A 17724-nucleotide genomic window follows, 5' to 3' on the forward strand; every position below is an offset into this window, starting at 1 on the left:
GGTGCATTAGAAATTTATAGATAAACTTATCTATATTTGAGGACTTGGGTCACAGCCATCACCATTCCAGCCAAGGAGAAGTGTGCTTTTTCACAATCAAAGGGAAAGGTTGCTGTTTGGTGCTTCAAGATATTCCTTTGATCCAGAAGTCCAGCAGACTGCCCTTTAGTGCTCCCAGTCTCCAACTGCCCAGGGAAACTCAAACAAGGGGACTTGAACCTGAATATCCCGCATGCTGACACGGAGAGCTACTCCTGTCCCAGCCATCTATAGCTCTCTAATTTAATTCAGACTATAAAAGCATGTTTATGGAGTTGAATATCGTGTGAGTATTTAATTATATTTTACTGTTTAATTGACATGCTCCATGCAGGGTGGAGGGGGGGGAGAAGATCACATTTTTAGTAGAAGTCTTTTTTTATGTTGTTTAATTGAAGTACAGATTGTAAGTTACTTACAGCACACACAAAGTGCCTGTTTCAGTCTAAAATGCCACTTGGATGGTTCTAGAGAATCTTGTCATTGGCATTCAGCTAGTCAAGGAATTACATATGAAGCACCTACCACTTAATCCACTTAAAATATCAGGCTGATGAAAGGTAGGTAGGTTGAGATAATATACAAATTGGTATTGATGCGAAATTACTGAACTGTGTGTGCGTGCATGCAGGTGGGTGGGGTGAATCTAAATAAATGATAACATTACTCCTGAAAGGTTCTGGATAGTTATTAAACTACAGAATGAAATCCTTTGTCCACAGTTTAGGTAAAGCTTCACATGCACAAAGACGTCTTGGACTCAGGGAAATAGAACGTGTAATATCCAGTGAAGTGTTAAGTTATTATCCTTTACTGAAAAGTAATCAATGAGCTAACAGGAGGAGGTTGGGAATAGGATACATGTTCTGTGCTAAAAATACATGCCAAAGAGAAATTAGTCTGACTTCTCTCTGATGAAGACAGTTGACTATCCCACTTCCTTTTTATCAGCAAACACTGAACCTGGGCCATTGCCTTCCAAGGTGCTCCTTATCCCAACAACTGATGTCTGTAGTGAGGATTTCACTGGAAGAGTCCCACAGGCTTCCCTTTAATTATTTTCCATCTTTCAACCACCCTCTCTGATGCAATATGACAGATTGAGCAAAGGTGGTGATTTCTGGAAGTCTTTGGAGTCCAACGTCCACTGAGCAAAAAGAATACCCAAATGGATGACACAGAAGGATCTGCAGTTGCAGTTTGCATCTTCTGTCCTGAGGCAGGCTCTCTGGCCCTCTCTGCAGTCTGTCAGCTCTCCTACACAGAGTCAGAGAGCCAGCTGCTTTCTAAGCACTTCCAGTACCCTACTCAATAGAGTGTTTCAGGAAGCTGGGTCCTCTGGATCCTCTCACAGTTGAGAAAGTCTTCAGGCTTACGTGGCCCCTTCCGTACCCACAACCTATCAACCTCCTAAACTCTTGTGGGGAGCAGAAAGACCCTGCAGCGGAGGGGAGAGTGGTACCTGCTTTATCTGTGAGGCTTACACATCTTCCTAGGTCTCTCAGACTTACTCCATCCTCCCCTTTCACATGGGGCTATGGGCCTGACATCTGGGCGACTCTCAGTGCAAAGAGACAGCTGCAAACCAGTGTATGTCTGGAAATCCCCATGGACATTCAAAGCCTGCTCCATTATTTCCTTTGTTCAGACCTTTCTCTTCAGCTGGCAAGGGTATTGATGCTCCAGAGGTTGGAAACAGAAACAAGTGCATTCTGGGAGCAGGCAAGTCCCTTCCATGCAGGGAACAACATAACACAAAATCTCTGCATTATTATTAAATACTATTAAACTGGGTTTGGGGACCAGTGCAAGCAGCAAAAGGTAAAGGGAGCCATTTACAGTTGCGCTGATTTGAAAGCATCTCTAAAATTTCAATGGAAGCAGAGGACCTTCTTCCCTTGAGGACCTTGCTCCTGGATCTGCCTGTTCTCCCCAAGAAGTGTTTCTGAAAGCTTCATTGACTGGCTCCTTTGATCAGTACCAGTGGAGGTGCACATTCCTGCCACTTGTCTCTGAGACCCAGGACTACCAACACTAAAACATACAAGCTATCGCCAGAAGAGAGCAGGCAGAGGAAAAAAGAGCTGAGCTAATTCCCCTGCTCCTTTGCACTAGCTATCAGTGATTTTCTGCAACAACTCTCCTGCTCATGGCTGGTGACAGCCTTTACCTTACCCATCCTTTCTGCCTCTCAACTCCCTGGAGGAGGCTCTGAAGTTTCTGCTATCTAGATCAGAACAGCACCTTGCACCAGCCAGGCAACTGAGGCACGACATGGCAATTTAAATAATTTAAAACTAAACTAAATTTAGGCCCAAAGTTAATTCACATTTTACTCTCTAGGGCCTCAGTGGGCTTCTTGGTGAGATCCATGAATGCAGCATTACCACGGGTAACCTAGGGGAGTTAGTCAGGAGGAAACCAGAGAAGGTCAAGAAGTTCAAGTGCCTGAAGGAAGATGAGAGCTTTCTGCTAGGAACTGTGAGCTGCTGGGACAGATGATATCTGTGTGCTTTTGTGGTTAACCCTTCATTGAATACGAAGATATGGAGAACTTGTTGCCAAGGAATCAAGCTGTGGTTACAACAAAAAACAAGCAAAAGGCCTTCGGAGCAATTTTATTTAATTAAATATTAATAAGTTTATACAGGAGCTATAAGCTCGGAGCACAATATTGAATGCAAATAATAAAGCATGAGCTTTACTTTATACAACAGCTAGGGAATGTATTCCATTTGTTGGAGTAAATTAGAATCAGGGAATGCAATATTACAATGTTCTCCATCACTGGAAATTTTAAAATAAAGATTGGGTGTTTTTCCGAAAGATACGCTGTACGTCTAATATGAACTTCAGGGAAGTCCCAGGGCCTGCAACATGCAGGAGGTCAGACTAAATGATACAATAGTCCCTTCTGGCTTATCCTCTGAGATTGTCCTCCACAACTCCCTTGTATGTGCTTCTGACACATCAGCCCAGATGTAGATGACAAAAACCAGCCTATATAAAATACAGTTTCAGGCATTTATTCTACCTCATGGAAAATTATCCAAAACTCCAATGCATAAAAATAACATCCAGCTAGATCAGAGCTGGCATGTTCAGAATTTTCTTATAGTTTCACTTCTCTGCAAGTCAGCAAATATCTGATTGTTGTGAAATACCCTGTATGAAACTGATGCTCTCCTGACAGACATTAAGATGTCCATTAAATACTGTTTTTTTCAAAACTTCAGCTCTCCCTACCAACAAGATGCCAACCACAGCAATCACAAGTTATCTCAAGAAAAAAAGAGTGCAGCTCAGCTTTCATAGGAGGCATTAACTATCCCTTTGGAGGCTGCAAAAACACAGGCACCCCCGGTATTCAACTGACCAGCAAGCTCCAGCATTGGGGTTCTATGAGTTAACTTAAGTTAACACTTGAGTAGGTACAGGATGAATTCACACTCTGCTCTTACCTTCTCAGGGTACTAGGCATCATTTTGCTTTGAAGTCTGCTGTTTGCCTCAGTTACACATTTGTGTATGTCTCAAAAGGCCAAAAAGACCCATATCCCAATAAACAGCTTTTAGGATTATGGGCACCTTTTAAATATAGGCGCACTGTACTGAGATTTGGACACCATGAACTCACTTAAATTTATTCCGAGACCTGCCCATTGCCTTTTTGTTTTGAATAATGGTACCAGTGTAAAATAGTAGACTAGTAAATTTTCTCCAAAAAAATATTTTTTAGAAGAAAAATGGTTTTGTCAAAACAAAAGTTTCTGCAGCAAGTGTCCTTTTAATAAACCTCCCCCCTGCCCCGCCCCCCAAAAAACTTTCAGTTTTCAGTTGTTGAAAACCTGAAAACTTGTAAAAAAGAATTCTGACAAAAAATAAAACCTTTCTCCATTTTCATCTAAAGTTTACAAGAGATCAGAAACACTTCCCAAACAGCTCTAGTAAATAGTCTCTCTTTCCTACCCCAACTCCACAGAGTTGTTCCATCGGGAACATTGATAAACACTGGAAATGTTGATTTCAGCTTGTTTGATGCTTGCACTGAATATCGTGTGTAATGGGGATTAGATGCTGCTAACAACCACATTTTACCAATTCATGCTATATTTCTGTTACAAATTCCATATCCTGTTAAAATACAAACTAAAAATATTTAAAAATCAAATTATAAAAATGTTAATCGTTAGATGAAATGCAAGGTTAAGTATTTTTTCAACAACTGGGATTGGTGTTTTGTTTTTTTTTTAAACTAAAATGTTGTGTTCCTGTTCATTTTGCAATATCCTGGCATTCCCCTCTTCCCTTTAGACAGTAATTACAGGACACAAATATTAAGCCATGTAAGATATCTGTCGGAAGAAGCACCTGCTTTTTTGGCAAACTCCATAGCGTTGGTAGCACTGAAACTGTTGCTAGATTGTTTGTCACAGGGGTTAGACCACAGATGCATTTTCTGGCTGACATGAGAGCTGGCATGTCATTTTCTATTTATTCAATATATATACATTTTAAACACCGAAGAACTAGTGCACATCTGTGTATATGGGAATCCAGTCCTATTAAAAACACCTTGTACATGACTAAGTCTGCTGTGCCTGCTGCTTATTACACTTAGCATAACTGTCTCACTGTTACTATGTGAAAACCCCCAACCCAATCTTAAAATTAGTATATAATCTCTTTGGGGAAGGCCCAACTTTTTGTTATGTACGTGTCCTGTACCTAACACATAGCCTCCCCGCCCCTTCCTCATTCATTGAGCAAAGCCTTTAGGCACTACAAATAATTATTAAATGATAGTTTAAAAGGAGGTGGTACATTGCTATGACTGTCTCAGTCTACACAACTCATTTGGCTACTGTCTATGAATTAAGTATTAATTCCATACACTTTCTGTTGCTTGCACATGCAGTTTTGTATTTAAGCTTCATAAATACAACCTTACACATGGTAAGTCATGGTCACTCTAAAATCAGTACTTACGCCATTCACTTATTTTACATTATGTGTAATTTTGGATATATTTCCAAACAGCACATGGTTCTAGCTATTTCCAGCATTTACAAAAATAGCTATGTTGGCATGTCCCCTTCACATAAATGCAGCGTATACCAACTGCAGGAGCTTTTCTTATCTGTGTAGGAATACCACCTTCTTAGCTACGTTGACAGAAGCACTCTTCCAGCAGCTTAGCTGTGTCTACACTTGGGATTTTGTTGGCATAGCTGTGTCTGTCAGGAGAGTGGGTTTTTTTCAGACCCTTGACCAACATAGCTATGCCAATATAAGGTTTCAGTGTAGATCAAGCCTCAGAAACTGAATAAGACTTAGAGACTAATTACTGCACAGCTGCTAATAGGCAATGTCAAATATTGGCTGATAACTTAAAATACTCTACTCACAAACATAGTAATTGCCATTTGTAAGAGGCCAATGGGTCACCTAATCTACCACCCTGTTCTGGTACCAGAATCTCCCCAAACCAAGAGTGAGTAGTCAGGTCTCATCTGTAGGGGGTGGAGGAACATGCAGGGGAAACATTTCCTCACCCCAAGCCACTGAACCCCAATGGAGCTGTTCTAAAGCCACTGCTTCAACCTCTGCAGATGCTACAACCTCCATCCTCAGCGTGTTCAATGGGTGCATCAACTATCCATATTTTGTATAGCAGAGGATATACCAGCCCTACTCCTGCCTTTGTCTGGCCTGCTCCTTCCCCCTGAATGGAAACACAGGGGGAGCCTATGTGCAACTGGGCTGTGACTGGGCTCCCAAATCTTGATCTTCACCTAACAGAGCTGCACCGATTCCTCTGTGGAAGAGGAGGAACCAACAGTTGGCTGTTTCAGAGGAAACCATGAAACGCACACAAAGAGACTAGCTATGTGAGTTTGTATCATGGAGGTTGGAAGTTAGGAAGGGAATGTTCTTTTTGTCCCCACCTGAATATATATTATTTAGCACTAGGCTAGAATATACACTGAAGTATCCATCATCTTTGTAATTTATCCTGTCTAACATAATAGCAAATACTATTCCTCGTTGAAACATCTAGTCTATTTTGAAATCTCAGCCCTGGTCTACACTAGGACTTTAGGTCAAATTTAGCAGCATTAAATCAATGTACACCTGCACCCATCCACATGATGAAGCCCTTTTTTTCGACTTAAAGGGCTCTTAAAATTGATTTCCTTACTCTACCCCGACAAGTGGATTAGCGCTTAAATTGGCCTGGCCGGGTCGAATTTGGGGTACTGTGGACACAATTCGACGGTATTGGCCTCCGGGAGCTATCCCAAAGTGCTCCATTGTGACCGCTCTGGACAGCGCTCTCAACTCAGATGCACTGGCCAGGTAGACAGGAAAAGAACCGCAAACTTTTGAATCTCATTTCCTGTTTGGCCAGCATGGCAAGCTGCAGGTGACCATGCAGAGCTCATCAGCAGAGGTGACCATGATGGAGTCCCAGAATCGCAAAAGAGTTCCATTATGGACTGAACGGGAGGTACGGGATCTGATCGATGTATGGGGAGAGGAATCCGTGCTATCAGAACTCCGTTCCAGTTTTCGAAATGCCAAAACCTTTGTCAAAATCTCCCAGGGAATGAAGGACAGAGGCCATAACAGGGACCCGAAGCAGTGCTGCGTGAAACTTAAGGAGCTGGGCAAGCCTACCAGAAAACCAGAGAGGCGAACGGCCGCTCCGGGTCAGAGCCCCAAACATGCCACTTCTATGATGAGCTGCATGCCATTTTAGGGGGTTCAACCACCACTATCCCAGCCGTGTTGTTTGACTCCTTCAATGAAGATGGAGGCAACACGGAAGCAGGTTTTGGGGATGAAGAAGAAGAAGATGATGATGAGGTTGTAGATAGCGCACAGTAAGCAAGCGGAGAAACCGGTTTTCCCGACAGCCAGGAACTGTTTCTCACCCTGGACCTGGAGCCAGTATCCCCCGAACCACCCAAGGCTGCCTCCTGGATCCAGCAGGTGGAGAAGGGACCTCCGGTGAGTGTACCTTTTAAAACACTATACACTGTTTAAAAGCAAGCATATGGAAGGATTAATTTGCCCTGGCATTCACGGTTCTCCTGGATGTACTCCCAAAGCCTTTGCAAAAGGTTTCTGGGGAGGGCAGCCTTATTGCATCCTCCATGGTAGGACACTTTACCACTCCAGGCCAGTAGCACGTACTCGGGAATCATTGTACAACAAAGCATTGCAGTGTATGTTTGCTGGCTTTCAAACAAATCCGTTCTTTATCTCTCTGTGTTATCCTCAGGAGAGTGAGATATCATTCATGGTCACCTGGTTGAAATAGGGTGCTTTTCTTCAGGGGACACTCAGAGGTGCCTGTTCCTGCTGGGCTGTTTGCCTGCGGCTGAACAGAAATGTTCCCCGCTGTTAGCCATGGGGAGGGGCGAGGGTTGAGGGGGTAGCCACGCGGTGGGGGGAGGCAAAATGTGACCTTGTAACAAAAGCACATGTGCTATGTATGTAATGTTAACAGCAAGGTTTACCCTGAAAGAGTGTAGCCATTGTTTTATAAAATGTGCCTTTTTAAATACCGCTGTTCCTTTTTTTCTCCACCAGCTGCATGTGTTTCAATGATCACAGGATCTTCTCCTTCCCAGAGGCTAGTGAAGATTAGAAAGAAAAAAAAAACACATTTGTGATGAAATGTTCTCTGAGTTCATGCTGTCCTCCCACACTGACAGAGCACAGACGAATGGGTAGAGGCAAATAATGTCAGAGTGCAGGAAAGCACAAAATGACCGGGAGGAGAAGTGGCGGGCTGAAGAGAGTAAGTGGCGGGCTGAAGACAGGGCTGAAGCTCAAATGTGGCGGCAGCGTGATGAGAGGAGGCAGGATTCAATGCTGAGGCTGCTGGAGGATCAAACCAATATGTTCCAGTGTATGGTTGAGCTGCAGCAAAGGCAGCTGGAGCACAGACTGCTGCTACAGCCCCTGTGTAACCAACCACCCTTCTCCCCAAGTTCCATAGCCTCCTCACCCAGATGTTCAAGAATGCGGTGGGGGGGCCTCCGGCCAACCAGCCACTCCACCACAGAGGATTGCCCAAAAAACAGAAGGCTGGCACTCAATAAATTTTAAAGTTGTAAACTTTTAAACTTGTACGGCATTTTCCTTCCCTCCTCCACCACCCCTCCTGGGCTACCTTGGTAGTCATCCCCCTATTTGTGTGATGAATTAATAAAGAATGCATGAATGTGAAGCAACAATGACTTTATTGCCTCTGCAAGTGGTGATCGAAGGGAGGATGGGAGGGTGGTTAGCTTACAGGGAAGTGGAGTGAACCAAGGGGCGGGGGGTTTCATCAAAGAGAAACAAACAGAACTTTCACACCGTAGCCTGTCCAGTCATTAAACTGGTTTTCAAAGCTTCTCTGATGCACACCGCGCCCTCCTGCACGTAACCAGCGGCCAGGCGATTTGCCTCAACCTCCCACCCCGCCATAAACGTCTCCCCCTTACTCTCACAGATATCGTGAAGCGCACAGCAAGCAGTAATAACAGTGGGAATATTGGTTTCGCTGAGGTCTAAGCGAGTCAGTAAACTGCGCCAGCGCGCCTTTAAATGTCCAAATGCACATTCTACCACCATTCTGCACTTGCTCAGCCTGTAGTTGAACAGCTCCCGACTACTGTCCAGGCTGCCTGTGTACGGCTTCATGAGCCAGGGCATTAAGGGGTAAGCTGGGTCCCCAAGGATAACTATAGGCCTTGCCCGGCCATCCCACGTTGATGTTGGTGAAACGTCCCTTGTGATCCACCAGAGCTTGCAGCACTATTGAAAAGTACCCCTTGCGGTTTATGTACTCGGTGGCTTGGTGCTCCGGTGCCAAGATAAGGATATGGGTTCCGTCTATGGCTCCACCACAGTTAGGGAATCCCACTGCAGCAAAGCCAGCCACTATGACCTGCACATTTCCTAGGGTCACTACCCTTGATATCAGCAGATCTTTGATTGCGTGGGCTACTTGCATCACAGCAGCCCCAACAGTAGATTTGCCCACTCCAAATTGATTCCCAACTGACCGGTAGCTGTCTGGTGTTACAAGCTTCCACAGAGCTATCGCCACTCGCTTCTCAACTGTGAGGGCTGCTCTCATCTTGGTATTCATGTGCTTCAGGGCAGGGGAAAGCAAGTCACAAAGTTCCATGAAAGTGCCCTTACGCATGCGAAAGTTTCGCAGCCACTGGGAATCGTCCCAGACCTGCAACACTATGCGGTCCCACCAGTCTGTGCTTGTTTCCCGAGCCCAGAATCAGCGTTCCACAGCATGAACCTGCCCCATTAGCACCATGATGCATGCATTGGCAGGGCCCATGCTTTCAGAGAAATCTGTGTCCATGTCCTGATCACTCACGTGACCGCGCTGACGTCGCCTCCTCGCCCGGTATCGCTCTGCCAGGTTCTGGTGCTGCATCTACTGCTGGATAATGCGTGCGGTGTTTAATGTGCAAATGAGTACAAAACAAATCTGGTCTATTTCTTGTTTTGATCCACTCCATCTATCTTTTACATCTTTGGCTGGCAGCAGACGGTGCAGAAGGACTGCAAGCCATCCACATCTCATGGCTGCTCAGCAGAAGATGGTACAATAGGACTGCTAGCCATCCTCATCTCTTGACTGCCTGGCAGAAGATGGTACAATAGGACTGCTAGCAATCCGAATCACCTGCCTGCTCACCATAAGATGGTTCAATAGGACTGACTGCAGTACTAAAGAAAATGACCTGGTCAAGTCACTCCAAATTTAGTCCCTGCGCGCACGTCTGCCCTGGCGCTCCTGATCGACCTCACAGAGGCAGCTAGGAGCACCTCGGACATGACGATGACGGCTACCAGTCCTACTGTACCGTCTGCTGCCACAAGGCAATGGGTTGCTGCTGCGTAGCAATGCAGTACCACATCTGCCAGCACCCAGGAGACATACAGTTACGGTTACCTGAGCAGGCTCCATGCTTGCCGTGGTATGGCGTCTGCACATGTAACTCAAGAAAAAAGGCGTGAAACGATTGTCTGCAGCTGCTTTCACAGAGGGAGGGAACGGGGACCTGACAATATGTACCCAGAACCACCCGCGACAATGTTTTAGCCCCATCAGGCATTGGGATCTCAACCCAGAATTCCAATGGGCAGCGGAGACTGCGGGAACTGTGGGATAGCTACCCACAGTGCAACACTCCGGAAGTTGACGCTTGCCTCGGTACTATGGAAGCACTCTGCCGAGTTAATGCACTTAGAGCATTTTCTGTGGGGACACACACGCTCGAATATATAAAAACGATTTCTAAAAAAACGACTTCTATAAATTCGACCTAATTTCGTAGTGTAGACATACCCTCAGACCCTGTCTATCCTGGGGATATTCATATCGCTGTAGGCCCACTCCTCTTGAGTAGATGTGGTGCACCAACACAACACAAGGCTTGAAGCAGCATTGCTTACTCTGGTTGGTGTGGGGCCCTCTACCCTGTAGTCTGAATCTCAGTTGCTCTGTACCTCATGCTGTCATTTACACCCATGCAAGAAGAGCTAACTGGGTGCAAAATGCTACCAAATCAGAATGGTAGTACTGTATCTTACACAACCTTGTGCTAGAGTGAATGACCACACAAGGTGCGGACAATAGAGAATCATGTGCTTGGGTTCTCACTGTGAACCTACGCAAGTACAAATATTTCCTTGTTATACTTTTGCTGTGGCAGTGAGTTGTGCAGATTATGTTGAGCAAAACATTGTATAATTAGTTTTGAATTGCTTGCTTTTTAATTTCAAACACTCATTTGCCTCTGTATTATGCAACATGATAAAAATAGAGCTGCTACCATTTATTATAGGAATAAGTCACAACAGGATGTGCATTATTTATTAGGAGGCTACTGGTGCATGGCTCAAATTCATCTACCAGAGAAGTGCACCAGTAGCCTACTAATGCACACGCAAGAGTGCATAATTGCTAGCAAAGTCTGGCTTGTTCATTTTCCTTTATTTAAAAAAAAAACAAAAAAACCTGTTTTGATTCATGTTTACGTATACCTATGCTTCCACCACAAAAAGTAGCTCCTCACTAAGGGAAAGTAGGGAAAAGGCTATAAATAGAATTTCTCTACAGTTTTGAGATTATACATATTAATTTTACCAACACTCTTCTCTCTTTGTAAGGACCTGGACTATTTATTTATTCAGACCCCTTCTCCTAATTCCCTTTCCCCAGAAGCTCACCTGGCCAAGCAGCTGTAGTTTGTGTCCCAGGAGTAAATTCAATTCACTTTCTTCTATGAAAACCATTTTGTAATAGCAAATAGCTTCCAACTTCGCCTTTACACTTGAAGAAGAGATAAAAGTGGGTGAAAGGGCAATAAACTGCTGTTGAAATGGTAGTTTGGGCCTTCAATGGAAAGGAATGGGACTTCAAACCTGTCACTATTTTCTCCTTCAGCCGCTTCACACCTAACACCCTTTTCCATACCATATACTCCCCCAATCAGTGTTGCCCCATTCATCCATCTCATATAATGGGTGCAGACATTTGAGAGACCAGGCCCCAGCTGTGCATCATTGGGAGCAGGTGTAGGTCTGTGATATCACCAGAAGAGACCAGCCAGGCATACTTGAAAGCTATATGCTGGTATTGCATATTCCTGATCCTTCTATGCATCTCCTTTCCAAATTGCTATAAGTATACAGAAGTACATGGAGCTGTTTCAATAATGTTTTCCATAAACCATCAGCAGCTCTTTAAGGATGAATTAAGAAACTTAAATTGCTAGACTTTTCTCTAACAATTTAAAAACCAACTACCAGGACCTTAATTTGAAAACCAAACCACATTTGTTTAAGGTTGTTAAGATTTAAAAAAAACCACTAGTGGTGTAGTTTAAATACACTTCATAGATATGATTCTCCATTGTCTTGCGTCTTGTTTAGTTATTTACATCTGTACAAAGTGAGCACAAAATAGGTATACAATACTGCCAAATCAGTTTTACATCTGTTTTTCATGTGTAAATGACTACACAGGGTGACAGACAATAGAGAATAAACCCCAGGTATCATAGAATCATAGAATATCAGGGTTGGAAGGGACCTCAGAGAAGGACAGCCAAAGTGAATTCTGTTTAAGCCTAGAGGTGGGAGAGACAAGAGAACTTACCTCCATAGTTTCAAAGGAGAGAACATGATTTAGAAGTGCAATTCCCTAATGTCTAGGGAAATCTGGCTAGATTGCAATGAGGAACAGAAAGAGTGTGCTTCTCTGGGTTGCTTTCCCTTTTTAGTAAGGAATATGTGCATGAGGACAACACCTTTGCTTTTTTGAGATTTATCTGTCATAGCTGTTCAATCCTCTACTGAAGTTATGGTGTTCTCTTGGATGATGTTACAATAACCCCTTCTGCATTCAAACTCCTGGATTCGGGACAGGGGAAAGGGGTGCTTTAGGTTACACTGCACAATAACCAATTTTTTTTGAAAGCAGGTATTATACAAAGGGTAAAGAAAATCATAAACTGAAATGGTCTTACAAAGATTTCTATTAAAGGGATAGTCAATTTAAAAAATAGGAATTAAAAATCCCACACATTTTTGTCTGAAAAGGTCTAATCTGCTACAGTTATTTGTAACTCCCAAGATTTCTGGAACTCAAAGAGGTTATAGGGAAACGTACTCTCTTCATTTTTCCACTTTGTTTGCTTTGTGCTTTTGGCAGCACTTTGTGTACCTAATCACGGAAACTCCCTGTGTAGCCAGTCAATTCCTCTCTTTGAGGATGACAAGAGAGACACAAAACATTTTTTAAAATAGGAAAATGTGACTGTAAAACAAACAAACAAAAACCGGCAGGGGGATATAGGGGCAGATGTAACATCCGAAACTACTTTAAACACTCTCTAAAAATTTTGTTTAAAGTGCATACTTTATGTTGAGAGTTTCCCTTTAAGTATCAGCAAGTCCTACATGTTTCTTCTTATGTGCTACTTCCAAGAAACAGATGCTATATTTGTGGCGGATACCACCATTCCAATGTGCAGGTCAGATGACCAGCATTCTTTATTTCCACATCTACATGACAGTCTTGAATTCACAGCCTGATTCATGTCCTGGTAGAATGATAACCTACCCAAATATCTGTTATATCCAAGAGCTGTTGGATCAGAAGGTGGCTTTATTTTTGTTTGATGTTAGCTAGCTCAAGGACACTGGTACACGACTACATGCAGTGGCCCACCAGAGCAGTTATGCTCCTGATATCAGCAAAAAGCCTTATGGTCCGATATTCAGAGCTGTTAAGCATCTTCAGCCCCAACTGACTTTAACAGAATTTGAGAGTGCTTGGCACTTTTGAAAAATCAAGTCATTAGTGACTACCAGCTGAAAAAATGAGAAGTGTTATGGCAAAGCATAGTCAGGGGGCTTACTCTCCCTTGCACTACATCAATAAGAATAAAATTGATGGTCGGGGTCCACAGTTTAGAAGCAACTCTTCCATTCATCAAGACAAATTATTGAAATCATTATAGAAGTGGCAAGTATACTGTGAAATGCAATTAATCTGCATGCGCACAACCTTTTAAAACCTTTTGGTAATTTTCACATCTTCAAGTCACCAGTCTAGACTGCAGAACATATTAAGCACAAAGACAAACTTTCTAAAGTCACCAACATAAAATGTAATATACCAGCTTTTACTCAATGCAAAACACATGGGAATACACTCACCTAAAATGGACATAAAAGCCAACAATATTTTACAAACAGAATCAAAGCAAAAAACACTCCCAGTCTAGTTTTATACTTTCTAAGCTCTACACCTAGAACAAGTTAAAAAGCACTGGTGGTCAAAGTGTGCTTGTCCAGAGGACTCTACTAATGCCTCAAAGATGACACCCCTCCTGTAGGAGTAACTGCTGGTGGGGTTCCCCAGTAGGTTTAAACTAGTGCAATAGGAATGGACTGCCAATACCCGCACTTATGTCTAGGTCCAAGCAGTTTCTGAAGAAGGAGCTGGAGTTGTTGCAATGTCCTGGGCAAAGGACACTGAAAAAATCAGGTCCTGACAAGGTTGGGGATGGAAAGTGGACTCGTAGGGAAGACGGATTAGACAGGAGCCTTAGGCTTCGAACATCAGGAGTTAACAGTTCCTAGGTTGGGTATGAGAGCTGTTGTAATGTCAAAAAATGTTAATACAGTTGGCCACATTCTGAGGTCTGGCCAAACTGTGCTTAGTGCATGCCCCAAAGGGAGAAACAAAGATGACTTCACATCACCTTTAGGCCACTCAATTCTAGGTCCAGCAGAGGTCTGATTAAGCCTCCAGTGCAATTTGCACCCTACTGTCAGTGGCCATTCTAGTAGCAGAAAATCACTTAGCACCCTTTCCCCAGCTGAGCACCTTACCCCAGCAGATTCAAAGGGGGGTGGCACAGAGCCAGCATAAGCATGCTGAGGGAAGCCCCACCTGGCCTGTTAAACCAGCTTTATGTCCCCTTCAGGCAGCTAGAGTGGCACAGAGGATTCTTGGCAATCTTAGAATCAGACCCATTATAGGGAAATAATGGTGCAAAAGATTCTTAGTGACCTTAAAAATCAAGCTCTTTATATCAAACAGACTTTAAATTGACATGTATACGCTAATTTCAAGGTAGTAAATACATTTGATATTCATATCTCCCAAACAGAGTCACAGTTGAATTGTACCAAATGTTTTTCCTGTGACTGACCATCATGAGTGGAAGGCAAAAATGCTCACAGGGCATGAACATATCAACATACATGAACCCATGAAAGTACAACATGTGGCAACAGTGCCTTGTTTGAAAAAAAAATAGCATAAAAATAAACTTGCAACACAGGGAAACGATTAAATTTGAATTTAAAAAACATTTGCAAATCCACATGAAAAATGATTATATGTGGACGTATTTTTAGCAAGAGCTTGTCCCTTATCAGAATCAACATACATCAGAATTGTGGAGAATAATTTCCTTTATCAGTGACATCTTCCATTCTGCAGTTCTCACTGTCATATTACAATTGTGTTTTACACTACACTTCCTGTTATTCTTGAAATCAGAAGTAATGGCAATTATACAGTGATGGTAGAGGTGGCACATCCAAAACTAAACCCATAACTCAGTGGGTCTCAACCAGTGGTACATATACTCAGAGGTCTTCCAGGGAGTACTCAATTCATCTAGATCAGTGTTTCTCGACCTGGTGCTTGCAGCCTCAAGGGTGGTCATGGGACAGGTTTAGGGGGTTTGCAAATGGAGGGCTGGCATTAGGAGGTAGCAAGCAGGGTAACTGCTCCAGGCCATACCCGAAGCGAAGTTACATGCTTCAGCCCCAGGCAGCAGAGCTAGGGCTTCAGACAAGGCTCAAAAATGCCAAACAGGCTCAGTATCACATTGAAATGTAAGTACAATACCTATATTCCAATGGCTAGATTTTATAATTATATGCTAAAATAAGAAAGTAAGCAATTTTTTAGTAATAGTGTGCTGTTTGTGACACTTCTGTATTTTTATGTCTGATTCTGTAAGCAAGTAGTTTTTAAGTGAGGTGAAAGTAGGGGTACTCAAGACAAGTCAGACTCCTGAAAGGGGTGCAGTCGTCCAGAAAGGTTGAGAACCACTGCCTTAACTTATTCCCAACAATTTGCCTTTGGGCCTGAAACTTCAGTTTTTGCCTGAGCCCAGAGATAACTTTTTTTTGAAAGCGTGATGATGAAACAGACATTTGTTACTTATCCGAGTATAAAAATGGTTTTAAGCTGTTAAGAACATTGTTCAGATGTTTGGAGCTCAAAATAACTGAAACTGCCTTGTCTTAAAACTAAAATGTTGGCATACACTTAGTCCAGAATGATTAACGTATCCTTCACATTAAGAGATCTGGATTTGAAACAGAATTATGAACGTTCAACAAGAGCAGGACACTGCTCTTCACTGCATGCTTAAGTCAATAAGGAAAACAGCACCGTGAAAGGCTGCAGGGATGGGATGTATGATAGTATAATCAATCATTTTCATAGCCATTCCTGAACATGGTCTACTTCAAAAGGAGAAGAATAAAGATAGATCTAAAAACTTTTCTCAATATTATTTAATGTAGGTAAAGCACTAGAGGGTCAAGATCCTCAGCTGATGTAAACTGATGTAGCTCTACTAAGTTAATGGAGCTATACTGTTTTACGCTAGATGTGAATCTGGTCCTATTAGTACTAAATACTGATACTATAATACAGTTATTATACAGATCCACTATAATCACAGAGTGCCACAAGAGCAACCACTTTACTAACACATGTGCAGGCAGCTGGCCAGGATACTAACGCTATTGCTGGCATCACAGCTGGTGCACATGAGCCGAGCACCTGCCTGAAACAGTGTTCTGTTGTGGGGTGGGAGGACACTTCACTCCATCTCCACTTCTCCCTCCCTGTCTTGGCACCAGTCTCCTGTCAAACAGATGCAAAAAAATAAAACTGCTCGAAGTGGCCACTGAGCCTGCCTCATCTGTATTTTTACCAGTGGTGCTCTATTCGTTGGTACATCAGCACTGCTTAAAAATCCTGCCCCTAAACAGGACAGGAAATCATTGATGGGGCCCTAGACTGTAGAGGAAAATTCAAGACTGTATTTGCCAAATATAGTAAAGGGGATCTGCTTGCAGATATTCCATAAGTGGTTAGCTGCTAAGTGAGAATTATTCACTCAGCTGTAGTTGCATTATTATAGTCACTTCCCATGTACGTAAACTCTAAAGAACTTGGTCCTGGTATACCAGATAAGAATTGCTCAACTTCATTTTCCTATAGCAATAATCCTATCTTTGCAACATGTCAACCTGTGTAACTACTGAATTCTTAATGTTTATAACAAACTCTAATAATGATTTACAAGTGTATCCCAAATAAGTAAATGATTACGGCAGCCATGTTACCTTGAAATTGAAAGACCAGGGGCTGGATCCAGAAGAGAATAAACTGTGAGTCTGAGTAGCTCTGATTGCATTGGTTTCATAAACTATGTAGTGTTGGGCCCGTTCAATATTTGGAAAGGAGACATCAAGGGGGAAAAGGAGTTAATGAAACATATAGGTTCATAACTTTTAAGGCCCTTATGATCACATAATTAGACCTCCTGCATAATACTAGGTGAAATCTGAGAGCCTGTAACTCCTGCATTAAGACCAATAATTTGTGACTGAATTAAGTATCTTTCATACACAAAACTTTTGCTTACTAGCCAGAAATAGGACTCCTGCTGAAACACACTTTCTCCTTTAACTGAATAAGCAAACTACAGACTTGGGCACTGGTGTCATCAGTCCAATTTGTTAATGGAATGGACTTCTTATAAAAAACCATAATCCTAATTTGGGGACAAATCCCAATTACTTTACTAACACAAGTATTCCCCTGGACGTCAATGAGACTACTCCTGTACGTATGGCAGGCAGTATTTGAACACCAAATTAGTCACTTTGATTCTGAACTGTGCACATGAAGCTTTATGACTAACTTATTCTTGCAACAATGCATTCATATATATTTATGGCTGAGATTACACTTGATGCTGAACCATTAATTTCAGTGATTTAAAACTTTCGGGGGTAGAGGGAGTCTTTGTAGAGCTAATAATTCAGG

General features: G+C 42.7%; 1 protein-coding gene across 7 annotated transcripts in view; it reads right to left on the minus strand.

Annotated features, from left to right (window-relative positions):
- Positions 1-17724, minus strand: part of RBMS1 (RNA binding motif single stranded interacting protein 1) — a 207239-nt gene that overhangs the window by 106556 nt on the left and 82959 nt on the right. Inside the window, exon 1 of one of the 7 annotated variants that reach the window (XM_084643428.1) lies at positions 11298-11378. The exons of the other annotated variants lie outside the window; for them this stretch is intronic. Coding sequence (XP_084499554.1) covers positions 11298-11363 — 66 coding nt within the window. The 5' untranslated portion in view covers positions 11364-11378. Of the gene's footprint in view, positions 1-11297; positions 11379-17724 lie in introns of those variants that run through there. 7 annotated transcript variants of the gene reach the window in all.

Source organism: Lepidochelys olivacea, assembly GCF_965140295.1.
Source record: "Lepidochelys olivacea isolate rLepOli2 genome assembly, chromosome: 11".
Lineage (NCBI taxonomy): Eukaryota > Metazoa > Chordata > Testudines > Cheloniidae > Lepidochelys > Lepidochelys olivacea.